Raw genomic sequence first — 15,648 nt, 5'->3', positions numbered from 1 at the left:
ATCACCATTTTTTTCTTTCTGGTATTGTCTTGCTCTAACTTCTGAGCCAGCAAGAGAGGTAAAGAGAAAAACCCGACCTAATTATTGGAATGGGAATATCAAACATTTTCTTCCAATAATTTAATGAAGATGACGAAACGATGGAATTTCTTGAATATATAGAACTCTATTCATTTCAACCAATCGGATTTGCTTTTTGTATTTGTATTTTAGAGAAAAAAAATATATATACTTAAAAAAAAAAAAAAAAAATTAGGCGTATATTAACAATACCGATTTCGACCCGTCCCTCACAATTTTTTTTCTTTTACAAAGTCCATCAAAACTTGACGAGACAATAGATAAAGCATATTGGAAAGAAAGTAATAAAACAACCTTGAATATAATGAAGATAAACATTAAAGATTGCAGAGGGCAAAAAGAAATGATAACAAGCTAGGAGATGATTTGAAAATATATTTAAGTAAGACGATTCATATATAGTCTATAGTAGTGTTATGATAAAATGAAAAGGAAGGATGTAGTATATAAAAATAAACAAACAACAAACACGTCATTCATATAAAGATGCGTATTATTACACACAATATTAGAAGATCTATACCTTTATTATAATGATAAGCAAATACTAATATATTGATTTTAATATGTAATACAGTATTTTGCCATGCATGATATCTCGTCGTCCTAAATTTAACGGAATATGTTTCTCCTTTTTGTCATCGAATATTTTTAAAACTCAATTTGTCCACTTTGTGAATATATATATATATATATATATATATATATATATATATGTATATATATGATAAATGACATTAATTCCAGGTGAAGAGTGCTCAATATACCTGGGTAAAGAGCTGGATAGATATAAATAATGTACACTCGTACAGAGTTTGCGCTATTACTCGAGTTTCATGCTTCTTCGCAATCGTCAGATATAGCTAATGATATATATATATATATATATATTAGCTATCTGACGATTGCGAAGAAGCATGAAACTCGAGTAATAGCGCAAACTCTGTACGAGTGTACATTATTTATATCTATATATATAGGAATACGGAAAAACTGTTAAACAACTATGCTGCATTTAGAGAAAGGCTGGATCTCGAGTGAGATACAATAATTGAATTAGGTAAGTTATTGGAAGTAAAACAGCCAATGTTTGTTTTTTTGCAGAGCTTTCGAGCAAAACTAGCTCTTCTTCAGTGCATGATCACCGAAAGTGACAAGGAGTAGCAGGAATTGAAACTGTTTTATAGAGAAGATGTCGGCACCGGAAACCTCCATTCATATATATATATATATATATATATATATATATATATATATATATATATATATATATATATATATATATATATATATATATATATATATATATATATATATATATATATATATATATATATATATATATATCTATATATATATATAAATATATATATATATATATATGAATGGAGGTTTCCGGTTTCGAACCTCTGGACATACAATCGGCGTCCATAGCCTAGTTGGTTAGGGTGTCCGCGTACAAAGCGGGAGGCCCGGGTTCGAATCCCGATGGAGGCTGGAAGTTTTTTCACTGTTCTGGATTTTCCTTCTCATTATGTTTTCATTTATATATATATATATATATATATATATATATATATATATATAGAAACCTCATCATCATCAGCATCATTATTATTTTTGCCCTGTACGGAGGGTATGAAAATAAGGAGCATATTGTTGGGGATCATTTAAAGCTGTTTAGAAAATCTTTGGTTAACTGTTAGTGGTGCAGGCAAGACGCCATGCCGTACCTGGGAGGTAAAACTGATGCCAGTTTTAGAGGCATACACAGGCCCGTAGCCAAGATGGGGCACACTGTGGGCTTGGCCGTGCCCCTCCCCGTGCAGACCACAAGTTGCCCCCACCCGCACCCCATCATATTCCGTGCCACCATCATGATGTAAAAACAAAAACATCACCGTAACAGGACATCAGTAACGTGGGCCTGCTTCAATGGGATCCCATTCAAAGAAAGCTCATACGACTGGATCCCATGCAATGGGATTTCAATGGTATTCCACTTAATGGCAATCTCATCCAACGGGATCCTTTTCAATGGGATTTTAACGGGATCCTGTTCAATGGGATTTAAATGGGATCCTGTTCAATGGGATTTTATTCGGGACATCATCCACCGGGATCCTATTCACGGGACAATGGGATTTCAATGGGGTTCTGTTGAAAGTGTCCAAATACTATGTTGGAATTCAATGGGATTCAACGGGACTTAATGGGAATTTTCTCCCGGGGAGGGGCCTCCAACATGGGAGCTCGCCCAAGGCAATTGCCCCATTTGCACCCCCCCCCCCCTATAAGTCTGGAACTGCATAAGACACTTGTTGGATGTACTTGTTCACCTATCATTGGTTTACTTGATGAGACCTAAATTCAATCTTTTAAATCAGACCAACTTGTGGCCCCTAGTATACTTATTTAATTATATTAAGATATTGGTATCTGGTACAATTTCAATCAATGGGTTCCCAGTCTTATACACTTCCATGGAATGAAGATGCTAGTCACATAAGAGTTGTATAAATTCAAGATATATTTCATAAATTTAAGACAAGCTTGTGAAATCTTGCAAAAGAAGGAAAAATATTCTTTGGTTAACAGTAACTAGTAAAAGTTTACTAGATTATTGCAAAATTGTGGATATTATCCAAACTCATAAAGCAAGTTCGATGAATTAATTATCCTATTTGCATAATTTACCTATGATGTTATCAATTTGCATACATATGACTGACATCATGTAACAACTTAGTTAAGAGAAGGAAAATCAAAAGAAAAGGAGAACACAGGAAGCTTAAAATTTGTAAATATGTAAAAAAAAATCAAACTATGATATTTGTTGTTCAGCTTGTTCAGCTTTATAAACTCTTAAAAAATTTCAATATCAAACATGACTCGTTAGATATTTTAAGGTGACGACTCATAACTTCACAGTGGGTTGATTCAAGCTGTTAGCTGAGGTCCTACATCATGTGGTGGAGGAGAGGGGTAGTGTGGACAGGGGTGGGAGTGGGTTAACTGAAATTTATTGATCATGATCTTTGCTACACAGCTGGTAATTAACCCTTGGTAGGCTTAAAGTACTACTAGAACAAACCCTACCCTCATTATCGCTATTCCATTAAAATACTCTCAATAAACTCTGTCCAGTTTGACTTTTAATAATGAAGACAACAAACTCTACCATCATCACTGCTAATAGAAAACTCTAATTCCATTTGGGAGATATCACAGATTTAATGCACTGTCACATGAAAGGTTGAAGACTTGATCAAGTCTAAATATGACATCATCCAGTCAAATGTGCTCCATTTTTCTGACATTTTTTGTCTTCACATTATTTTGCTACAAATGTTTATTTTCTGTAATGGAGGTAATGCGTTTTGTAAATGCCGAATCTTAGATAGTGATGCTTGTAACATGACCTAATGATGTCCAAACGACCTTATGAACCATGACCATGACCTAATGAGGTATATATATATATATATATATATATATATATATATATATATATATATATATATATATATATATATATATTTATATATAATTGAATGAGTTGGAAAATCAAGAACAGTGAAAAAACGTCCAGCCTCCACCAGGATTCATAAAAATATTAATAAACAACTAAGTTTAGACAAAGTGAGACAATGAAACGGTTTATCAAAAATGTGCGCTAGAGTATGCTTCGGAGATGAGAATGTTTCACGGACAAGCGGTCGGACCGACGAGACGAAAGACGAGGCACTTATTTTTCTCGTCACCTAGATATTGATCACAACTTTGCCAGTATTCTTGCCGGTAAAGAGAGCCATGAATGCATCGTACATACTCTCGAACCCCTTGTGGACATGTTCACGATATTTGAGTTTTCCCTGTGAAAAGACAAAGAAAAAAAATTATTCCACAAATGCTAACTATAATTATTTACTAAAAACAGAATACTATACACAGTGCACGGGGGAATTAGCGGAACAGCTGTTTGAGTTTCGATGCCAAACAAACAATGAACCAACCAATCAGTCTCATGGTTAACGTAACTTTTTGTCAGCTTTTTCAGAGCACAAGTTTTAGGGAATACTTTTTGGGGGGTCTGGTTGCCCCTATAAGCAACCAGACAATACATTTTGGATTTCTGAAAAAAAGCAAATTAGGTTTTCAGGGAAAAAAATGTATGTATGTATGTATGTATATGTGATCTTCCCGCAAGCAGGAACTCGCGAAAGAAGCCATGAAGGCTTATAGACTCGCAAGCTGACCGAAGCCAATCTCTCGGCACACATCCATTTAACGTCCATGTCGGGAAGTTGTTATTGAACAACACCCTTGCCAGACGACACACCTTGCTGTCGGCGGGGAATCGAACCGGGGATCTCATGACTGGGAGACGCCGGCGTTAACCACTAGGCTATACACTCCGCTCTAAAAATGTAGCAAGATAAGTTAGAACGAGCAACATGTAGGAGAGACATGTAGCTTTGGTGCATAGCACAGGCTTTGGGTCAGTAGCACTGCCCTTTGGTTGGATCATAGGAATATATTCTTCTCTTAGAATCACAAATATTTGTTTACAACTATTTGAGAGCACTCTTTGGTTGCAATTTCTCTCATTACATGATGACAAAAGCAGGCTTTGTTTTCAATCTTTATTTCTAATTGATTAAAGGTGTTCTGACCTCTTTAACCCATCCTGCCATCTCCTTGAGTGCCGGGTCCCTCTTAGCGTAGAAATTAGTCACCAGGAAACCCTGGATCCTAATACTGTTGTAGATGAGGTGGTGGACAAATTCAGTCACTAGCGAATAAAAAAAATTGAGAGTATGACAGTATGGTAGGGTGGAGAGAATAGAAAATAACTTTTTGGGAACGAAATAATTTTTTCTTATTTGTTCTATTGCTTTTATATGACTTTTCAAACATTATCTAACAATATACACTGGCTACCTCCCACTGACCGACCCCTTCCGCAATCGCAGGGGGGTGGGGGGGGGAGGCAGTTGCTCTTTAGTTCATATGAAGTTAAACGAAAAAATCTTTGGGGTGAGTAAATATTGGAATTTATAGCACATCAGGTTAGCAGTTTACATTTTAGTCGGCTCTGAGGAGCTGAAGTTATCAAGACTGTAGCCTTAAAGGAGCAGTCCAAAGATGTACCATATATTTAAGGTGGAAATATCTTGACAAACGAGAAAGTTATACTGCAAAGAGGATATCCTTAAACTAATTTTGATGTGATAAGTTCTTTATTTGCAGGGATAAATGTCGAAAGACGGCTTTCATTTCGCTGGACCACAAAAATGAATAATTTCACAATGTTGGTTGATAATATATATCTAAAGTTTACTATGATGGTGTAATCATTATCATTACAAAGAACAGTTTGATACATACCCTTTGGCTTTGAATTTCCAGGTGAATTGTAGTTTGAGATGGCCCCACAGATAGCGACCCGGCCGTCCTTATTCATGTGGCTGTATATAACGGACGATGCTTCACCTCCGACCTGTTGAAAAATCAAATGTGTGTGTGTGAGAAGATTCGGGTGCTAGTGTCACATGTGACTGACATACTGACACACAGACTAATTACCGATGTCTGGTCGGTGCAGTTTTCATGTGTTAATTGTCAGATTCAAAAGCACCAGGGGTGCACTCTGTTCAATCATAACACTTGGGTAATACGCCCTCATTGATAGCGATACAAAGCCAGTTTATATGCATTCACACACAAGTAGAATCACTCTGGTGGAGTGGTACGGACTTCAGTCTGTGACAAAGGTCCGGGCTTCGATTCCTACTTTCGCCTGATGAGTCCCAAAAGGATCAAACCGGTCGTGAAGTAGAATTTTTTTTGTTTGATGAACTTTATTAATTTATGTTATATCTGTCATACCACTTGCTACACATTCATATTAAATACACATTAGAAGGTTCCTCATCATTATAAATATATGACTTACATTTTCAAAGAAGACATCAATACCATCTGGTGCTAGTTTCTTAAGTTCATCTTTGAGTTTATCAGGAGTAACCGTCTTGTAGTTGTAGGCTTCATCGAAGCCAAGCTCTGACTTCAAGTATTTCACCTTTTCTTCGGTTCCCGCCGCACCAATCACTCTACAGCCCTGAAGAGAAGTAAACACAAACGCTGTCATTTGTTAAGAAGGTACAATCAACCTACAGCCCTGACAAGAAATAACCACACTGTCATTGAAAGAGAAGGTAAAATCACTCTACAGCCCTGAAAAGAAATAAACACACACACTGTTATTGGAAGAGAAGGTACAATCACTCTACAGCCATGAAGAGAAGTAAACACACACACTGTTATTGAAAAAGAAGGTACAATCACTCTACAGCCATGAAGAGAAGTAAACACACACACTGTTATTGAAAAAGAAGGTACAATCCCAGTAAAAAAGAAAAAAAACATACTCAGTGGATAACAAAGGTGCAACCACTCTGCTGCCATGTAAACAAACAGTCAATAGGGAAGAAGGTACAACCACTATACAGCTCAGTAACCAAACATACAAACATATTCAGTAGATAACAAAGTTGCATTCACTCTTCTGCTATGTAATGAAATATACAAACACTGTCATTAGAAAAGAAGCTGCAATCACTCTAAAGTCCTGATGAGAATAAACACAGACACTGTCATTGGAAAAGAATGTACAATCACTCTAAATTCCAGTAAACAAAACAAACAAACACATTCAGTAGATAACAAAGTTGCATTCACTCTGCTGCTGTGTAACCAAACATACAAACATATTCAGCAGATAACAAAGTTGCATTCACTCTTCTGCTATGTAATGAAATATACAAACACTGTCATTAGAAAAGAAGCTGCAATCACTCTAAATTCCAGTAAACAAAACAAACAAACACATTCAGTAGATAGCAAAGGTGCAATCACTTTGCAGCACTGCAACCAAACATACAATCACTTTCATTAAAAAAGAAGGTACAATCACTCTAAATGCCAGTAAACAATACAAACAAACACATTCAGTAGATAGCAAAGGTGCAATCACTTTGCGGCACTGCAACTACATATACAAACACTGTCACTGCTGTACAAGAGAAAGTTCAGTCACTTTTCAGCCCACTGCAGTAAACATACAAACACTATCAGTCAATAACCGAGGGTGGAGGTGGAGTAGGGGGCATGGATGGGCCAACCTGCACCTGTACTTACTTTAAGTTTGGCTATTTGGCCGACCACTGAACCCACAGCACCAGCAGCAGCGTTCACATAGACAGTATCAGAAGGTTTAATCTCACACACTTCAAGGATACCAAAATATGCTGTAAGGCTGTCAGAAGAAGAAAGAAAGAAATCACAAAAAAAGGATTCATAAATTTACATTTAGAATTGATTCACTTATATCCAAATATGTTTTATCTAATATCAATGTGCTATTGAACTCGACTCTATATTGCATTGATAAAGCTTTCTTTACATTAATAAATTACATAGGTACCAAATGTGATGGTGGTATATTTTATATAATACACATGTTAACTTTTGGTTGATATAGACAAATCTTCCCCCAACCCCCTTTGCACTAAAATACAAATAAAAGGCAAAAACAGTGCTCAAGATATATCAATCCGCTATAACCCCGTTTCCATCTGTTTTTTATAAGTCAAGTTTTAAAATATTAGAAAGAATGTTTCTTCATTTTCAGAAGTTAGAGAAAAGCAACATCACTGGAATTTATAGTACAATTACGTAAGCTTCAAGTAAGGTCTACATAAGCGATAACAAGGCAATCGACAACCAATCCAGAGATCAGTACGATTTCACATTAATGGACCGTCCGATAATATCTATAAAAAAAAATTAATAAAAGGTTATGTGGTCCTTTATCGAGGAGGGTTGCAATTACTTACATATATTTCGGAGATAAATTCTCACCCTTTTATAAAAAGAGTGAAACTATTTGTATGCAAAAGAAGCTGTACTTCCATATGACATTCAATTCGATTTTGTATTTATTAGAAAAAGTCTTATGAAAGATGGTTTATCCTGGTATGAAATGAATGTCTCACCCTGGCATTCCCAGGGTACCAAGTGCAAGTGACTGAGGTACCCCTTCAGGTAGTGCCGATACCTTAAGGATACTACTTCCTGGAACAACAGCGTGGGTCACCCAACCAGGGCGGGCCAAGCCAAGGTCGCCCACTTTGGTCTTTGGATCCTTGCTTTCAACGACTCTGAAATGTTGTTAAGAATACGACATATCAGGATAGGTTAAAGTTTCAAATGAATGAAAATAAATAAATATCATGATGGTTTTATTATTAAATCAGTTATTTACAGGGTAATAGTCCTTCTCCTGTAATATTATTAAATTTATCACGGTAGGGAAAAACATTTCCTAACTCATATTATGTTTTCTTTTACACACTGCAAGTCATTTCTACAGAGACTAAGCTATTGAGAAATGTTTAACATCTGTTTTGCAGACAACTCAATCAAGATGACAAGATTATATGAAAGTGCTAACGAGAGAGTAACTGTACGCAGACACACTGGGTTGTTGGCTATTTCGAGGTTCCACTTGCCCAGTTTTCCAACACACAAAACATGTTTGAGAAGACACAAGTTAAGGTGTAGAAAACTGTTTTAACATTGAATTTGTTTCAAAAGATATTTTCTTCAATAATTTACAGGTGAACTTGTATATACGCCATCATGCTAATAAAACTCATAGCAATAGCTTGATTGTCTAGTTTCTGGAACTAGATAGGACTGATACAACAAAACAATAGAAAAACTAGAACAAAAGTGGCAATTAGCAATTATATGGCAATTAAGGATGAAAACAAAAGAGAAGATGAAACAAGAAGTTGGCAAAAATTGTTAAAGAGCAATAATAATGATAATAATAATTATAATTATAATAATAATACTAATAATAATAATAATAATAATAATAATAATAATAATAATAAATAATAATAATAATAATAATAATAATAACAATTATAATAATAATCATAATAACAATAATAATAATAATAATAATAATAAGTTGCCACTGGCTGGTTTGTACGTACCTGCCAAACACTTCCCCCATCATGGTGTCACCTTCATTCATTCTATTTGACCATAGTCTTTATTGCAGCAATAAAAGAAAATTTGAAAAAGCCAATGAAAAATATCACATTTTGTTTCTATGCAAATCAGAAACTGATTCAGAGAAAATATTTTGTGTTGATGGATGGGCTTTCTGGTCACTTCGCCTAACAACCATTGCGCTCAACTGCCATTTCGCCCAACTAGCATGGTCATTTCGCCCAACCAGCATGGTCATTTCGCCGAACCAGCATGGTCATTTCACCCAACCTTGTTGGTCATTTCGCCCAACCATTTTTGTACTCATTTTCAGTCAGAATAATATCCCTTTTTCTATTTCACTAGTTCAATTTGATTTATTTTGGATGGGTTATATTACTTCGTGGTAGGTAAATAAAGTGATGTCCGTTCGATATCGATCGGAGTCTGAGTTATTTCAGGTATAATGGGAGGATTACACTACTTTAGGCGTTACGCATACAATGGAAGTTATTTTATTATACAAACAAAGGGGAATTGGTGTGGAATAATATCCCTTTTTCTATTTCACCAGTTCAATTTATTTTGATGCTAATCAGGTGTGCAACCACATATACTTAAATCTGGGGGACCTCAGCCCTCCACCCTCCCCTCCCCAATCACAGATTAAATATCAGGGAGTTCAGAGCTCCTCCACTGGCATACAGAGTATATCAAAAATGCTATTGTACAGTATGATAAATTTAACACATTTTATGTGTGGTACAATCTTAACAGTAAAAACTTATTTACCATTTTGTTTCAAAAGTTGCAACATATAAGTTAACACTATTTTGCATCTAAGCACCCTCCATTTTACCCAAAAAACCTCTCCGTTTTACCCAAAAAATCTCTCAAGGGCAGGGGGGAGAAGCCACCCCTATCTTATCCCCCCCCCCCTCTGCCGGTAGATAAGTGGTGGCTGTGTCCCGGATGTTAATGCAGATCAGGAAGTGATGAGTTAATTTATATTCAAAGAACAGATAATTTAATGCCATCAACCAAAACTCTTGTCTTCGATCGACATGCACAAATTAATGCCTTGAACGACACGTCACAACAGAATCATTTGTAATGTTGTATGTATGAATGACAATCAGGTCACTCTGAAAATTTTCCCAAATTTGCTCTCCATGTAAACGATAATTTAACCTTTACTCTGTTTATTCAACAACAACACATACTGACATACCTCATGAAAGGAGGCTTGTATAAGTTTACTTTGTATATTCACCAACAACCAGTTCTGGCATACCTCATGAAAGGAGGCTTATACTGTGACTCTGTATGTTCATGAAGAACTAATACTGATTTTTACCTCATGTAAGGATCCACTGTTAGCACCACTGTCTCCAATAAAACATCTGCGAGTAAAGCAAGAGAAAGAATGTTAAATAAACTCAATATTAAGATTCATAAAAGAAATAGCATAAGAGTTTCTAGAGATTTTCCTGGAACGAACTGAGGGGTTATAAATGCATTATGAAAACTCTTGCGACTTTATAAACACTGCAGCCTGGACAGAGTGGACAGAGCTAGTACTACAGTGGCAATAATGAGCTGATCATACAGTGCTTAATTACACCAAATGGGAAATTAATACAAATACACACAATTATTGCATACATGGCATCATCTAAGTGTTCTACATGTTTTTTTTCCAGCATATTCTCAGCATATTGCCTGAATTTTCACCGAAAAATTTCAAAAACACATGGCAAATTATTATTCTTTCAGTAGGTGCTCGAAAAATTCTCAGCATATTGCCCGAATTTTCACCAAAAATATGAATAACACATTGCAAATTAATTATTCTTTCAGTAGATACCCGAAAAATTCTCAGCATATTGCCGAATTTTCACCCCCCAAAGTATGAAAAACACACTGCAAAATATTCTTCTTCCAGTAGGTGCCCGAAAAATTCTCAGCATATTGCCCAAATTTTCACCAAAAAGTATGGTTGGGGGGCTGCAGCCCCCCCCCCGCCTCCTACGCCTATGTGTGTCCTGAAAAAGCTCACCCCCTCTGCAACCCTTGCTGTACATAATGAGAGGTTGATGCTTTATAGCACACTGGTAATCTACCTCTCCCCCTACCAGTACCCTCTCCCCACCACCACCCCTCATTAAGTGCAGTTCATGTCAATTGTAACTTACCTCCATCTTTCAATTCTGGAAGATCAAACTCTTTTATTTTTAGGTCTGTACGCTTTGGTAGACCATCAAATTGCTTAACGACCACCCATTTCTTTCCTCTGGTCATGATACTGTTATTCTGTGCATGGGGGACATAGAATATCATGTATGAGATTAAACAGAAGCACATAATTATTGCAGCAATATTTGTAGCTGATCTAGCAATTTGTTGGTGAGCTACAGTAGTTGTTTAATTGAGCAAAATGTTAATTAGTGTTTAAACTTAGCATAATCATTAACAGGTTTCTTTTCAAAAGCTACATTTCTGAAGGCTCTGACCCTCAAAAGAGTTCATTCACAGAAAATACAGAAAATTGACAGAAATTGACAGAAAATACAGCTAGTTCTGACCACTGTGGTAAGTAATTTGTTGGAAGGTATAAATGTCTGGTGATATTAGAACATGAGTGACCATTCTTGACTAACTTCTAGCATATTTGGGATAGATTCCTACTGGAGAATTGCAGAATACCATAGGATAACATATGCTTCAATACCTTCAAACACATATAGGGTACCATATATTGTATGTACCCTATGTGATTAGTACCATGAACCAGTGGTTTAGGCAGCCAGCCGTCCAGCTGTATTTTCCACGGCCAGTTTTGGCGAAATGACGGCCTATTTTTCCGTGCACGGCTTGCAAAAAATATATGAAGCTGTGCAAAGTTTTCAGAAAAGAGTATGCATATGTAACAGAAATGATACAACGATGATTGTTTTTTTTTTCTTTTTTCCCCCAACTTTCCCTAATTTTACCAATCAAATCTCATTTTGACTAACTAAACAGCTTGCATTTTACCCGCCTATACCTCAAAGTTTATAAGGGGGCGTTGCCCCCTTAACCCCTGCATGCTAGGGCCTCGAAGGCAGGCCCCTTGACTCCCACAGTGAGGGGCGATCACTTCGCGATTGCAATGACGCCTTCTGCAGCATGTTGCACCAAAAAGGTAGGACACCTACTTTAAAAATTAGGACTGCACCCACATCTACCATTTCAACTACAACTGGAAAGATGATTGAATTTGTTTATAGAGACTTGACCAAAGCTCCTATTGAGATACTGCAGGTACAATTCTACTGCACTGTCCTGACAATATATAAACTGCACGCTGAACACAGAATTTCCCTTGCAGTATAAGTCATAAATATAAATAAACTTCACAAATACAAACAAGTTACATTGTATAAAGAGAGAGAGAGAAATTAACATTAATTAGTAACAACTTACAAGTACTGTAAATTCACTGCAACTGGACTTCTGAGTGCTCAGTACTTTGTTCCGCAAGCTGGAGATATGAAAACTTGAATGACTCGATGAGTAAATATACTGTTTATATAGTGCAGTCCTGTACGCCATGCAGTTACACAGTACTCTGCTAAATTAATGCACAGTCATCATGGAAATTTTACAATATTTGAACACGTGCAAACAATTGACTGCAAAGTTTATAATGTACTACATCTCAGATCAAAGTTCCACCTTATAGTATGTATGTATGTATTTAACATCCTCCTGCAAGCAGGACTCACAAAGTAGCCTCATTGGCTTATCAAAGCCACAAGCTGACCGAAATTAGACTCTTACATTCATATTTAACGTCCATGATTATGAATTGTCAACAACTCTGTAACTGGACAACATAAATTGATCTTGCAAGGTACCTGATTTATATTTAAAATGTGCTCAATGTCACTTTGAATGTTACAACCTGCTGGTATAACACTATCAGTGTATTGGACATGACTGTGCAAAAAACATAGTATATTAATATGTGGCTCACTATGTAAAGTGAATAACAGAACTTATTGTGTACATTATGGTGCATATACATGCAGCACTCACTCAGTAACAAAATATAGACTGTTTACAGAAATAGGTAAATAAATGACACTGCAAAAACTCAGAGAGATTCTACAGGGATCAGTTAGATTCCTAAAAAACATAAGAGAAACGAATGGTTGCACACTTTTCCATTTTCTTGTTTCAATAGTTTTTCTCACCCCCTACCCTCCTTTAAGTATAAAGAGACATATTTTAGTAAAAATATTTTCGTGTGTAATTGAATATTTACATTTTTAAGTGATATATGAGGAGGAATTAGTTTTCTGCCTAATTCTATATATTCCTCTCAGAGTGTAATCTCAACCGCACCACCAGCCTGTGCATATGGTAGCATAATATGCCATATGGTATGTAATGTTGGGGGTCGTTGGACATGCCTTCATTCAATGCAAGCAGACTCAAGGACGTATAATGACATGAATGAAAGACCGTATGCAACAGGATTCTATTCAACAGTGCTACTAACAACAGTATCTCATGTAACGGGACCATATGCAACAGGATTCCATTCAGCAGTGCTACTTACAACAGTATCTAATGTAACGGGACCATATGCAACAGGATTCTATTCAACAGTGCTACTTACAACAGTATCTAATGTAACAGGACCATATGCAACAGGATTCTATTCAGCAGTGCTACTTACAACAGTATCCAATGTAACGGGACCATATGCAACAGGATTCTACTCAACAGTGCTACTTACAACAGTATCCAATGTAACGGGACCATGTATATGCAAGAGGATTCTATATTCAACAGTGCTACTTACAACAGTATCCAATGTAACGGGACCATATGCAAGAGGATTCTATTCAACAGTGCTACTTACAACAGTATCCAATGTAACGGGACCATATGCAACAGGATTCTATTCAACAGTGCTACTTACAACAGTATCTAATGTAACAGGACCATATGCAACAGGATTCTATTCAGCAGTGCTACTTACAACAGTATCCAATGTAACGGGACCATATGCAACAGGATTCTACTCAACAGTGCTACTTACAACAGTATCCAATGTAACGGGACCATGTATATGCAAGAGGATTCTATATTCAACAGTGCTACTTACAACAGTATCCAATGTAACGGGACCATATGCAAGAGGATTCTATTCAACAGTGCTACTTACAACAGTATCCAATGTAACGGGACCATATGCAACAGGATTCTATTCAACAGTGCTACTTACAACAGTATCCAATGTAACGGGACCATATGCAACAGGATTCTATTCAACAGTGCTACTTACAACAGTATCTAATGTAACGGGACCATATGCAACAGGATTCTATGCAACAGGATTCTATTCAACAGTGCTACTTACAACAGTATCCCAAGTATCCCATGTAACAGGACCATATGCAACAGGACTCTATTCAACAGTGCTACTTACAACAGTATCCCATGTAACGTGTTCAATGGGATCCCATTCAACGAAAGCTCACAAGACTGGATCCCATGCAATGGGTTTTTAATGGTGTTCCACTTTATGGGAACCTCATCCAACGGGATCCTTTTCAATGGGAATTTTAACAGGATCCTGTTCAATGGGATTGTAACAGGACTTAATGAGAATTTTCTCCTGGGGAGGGGCCTCCAATATGGGAGCTCGCACAAGGTCGTTGCCCCATTTGCCTCCCCCCCCCCTATAAGTCTGGAACTGCATAAGACACTTGTTGGATGTACTTGTTCACCTATCCTTGGTTTACTTGAGTAGACCTACATTCAATCTTTTAAATCAGAAGAAATTGTGGCCCCTATAGTATACTTATATATATTAAGTCATTGGTATCTGGTACAAGTTCAGTGACTGGGTTCCCAGTCTTATACACTTCCATGGAATGAAGATGCTAGTCACATAAGAGTTGCATAAATTCAAGATATATTTCATAAATTTAAGACAAGCTTGTGAAATCTTGCAAAAGAAGGAAAAATATTCTTTGGTTAACAGTAACTAATAAAAGTTTACTAGATTATTTCAAAATTGTGGATAGTATCCAAACTCATAAAGCAAGTTCGATGAATTAATTATCTTATTTGCATAATTTACCTCTGATGTTATCAATTTGCATACATATGACTGACGTCATGTAACAACTTAGTTAAGAGAAGGAAAATCAAAAGAAAAGGAGAACACAGGAAGCTTAAAATTTGTAAATATGTAAAATATATCAAACTATGATATTTGTTGTTCAGCTTTATTATAAACTCTTAAAAAATTTCAATATCAAACATGACTCGTTAGATATTTTAAGGTGACGACTAATAACTTCACAGTGGGTTGATTCAAGCTATTAGCTGAGGTCCTACATCATGTGGTTGAGGAGAGGGGTAGTGTGGACCGGGGTGAGAGTGGGGTAACTGAAATTTATTGATCATTATCTTTGCTGCACAGCTGGTAATTAACCC

At 36.3% G+C, this 15,648-nt stretch overlaps 1 protein-coding gene across 7 annotated transcripts in view; it reads right to left on the bottom strand.

Moving 5' to 3' along the window:
* Nucleotides 1–3,644: 3,644 nt before the first annotated feature.
* Nucleotides 3,645–15,648, bottom strand: part of LOC139973383 (prostaglandin reductase 1-like) — a 29,747-nt gene continuing 17,743 nt past the window's right edge. For 5 of the 7 annotated variants that reach the window (XM_071980033.1, XM_071980029.1, XM_071980034.1 and 2 more), the window contains 9 exons: nucleotides 11,346–11,463; nucleotides 10,508–10,553; nucleotides 9,153–9,209; nucleotides 8,142–8,306; nucleotides 7,285–7,402; nucleotides 6,041–6,205; nucleotides 5,473–5,584; nucleotides 4,758–4,876; nucleotides 3,645–3,956 (listed from right to left, as the gene is read on the bottom strand). In XM_071980033.1, coding sequence (XP_071836134.1) covers nucleotides 3,846–3,956; nucleotides 4,758–4,876; nucleotides 5,473–5,584; nucleotides 6,041–6,205; nucleotides 7,285–7,402; nucleotides 8,142–8,306; nucleotides 9,153–9,209; nucleotides 10,508–10,553; nucleotides 11,346–11,451 — 999 coding nt within the window. In that variant the 5' untranslated portion in view covers nucleotides 11,452–11,463 and the 3' untranslated portion in view covers nucleotides 3,645–3,845. Of the gene's footprint in view, nucleotides 3,957–4,757; nucleotides 4,877–5,472; nucleotides 5,585–6,040; nucleotides 6,206–7,284; nucleotides 7,403–8,141; nucleotides 8,307–9,152; nucleotides 9,210–10,507; nucleotides 10,554–11,345; nucleotides 11,464–12,615; nucleotides 12,674–15,648 lie in introns of all 7 variants that reach the window. The other 2 variants (XM_071980031.1, XM_071980028.1) reach the window with 2 other exon arrangements.

Source organism: Apostichopus japonicus, chromosome 9 (assembly GCF_037975245.1).
Source record: "Apostichopus japonicus isolate 1M-3 chromosome 9, ASM3797524v1, whole genome shotgun sequence".
Taxonomy (NCBI): Eukaryota; Metazoa; Echinodermata; class Holothuroidea; order Aspidochirotida; family Stichopodidae; genus Apostichopus; species Apostichopus japonicus.
The sequence above is the reverse complement of the archived record's forward strand: the minus strand, read 5'-3'. Positions and strand labels throughout refer to the sequence as shown.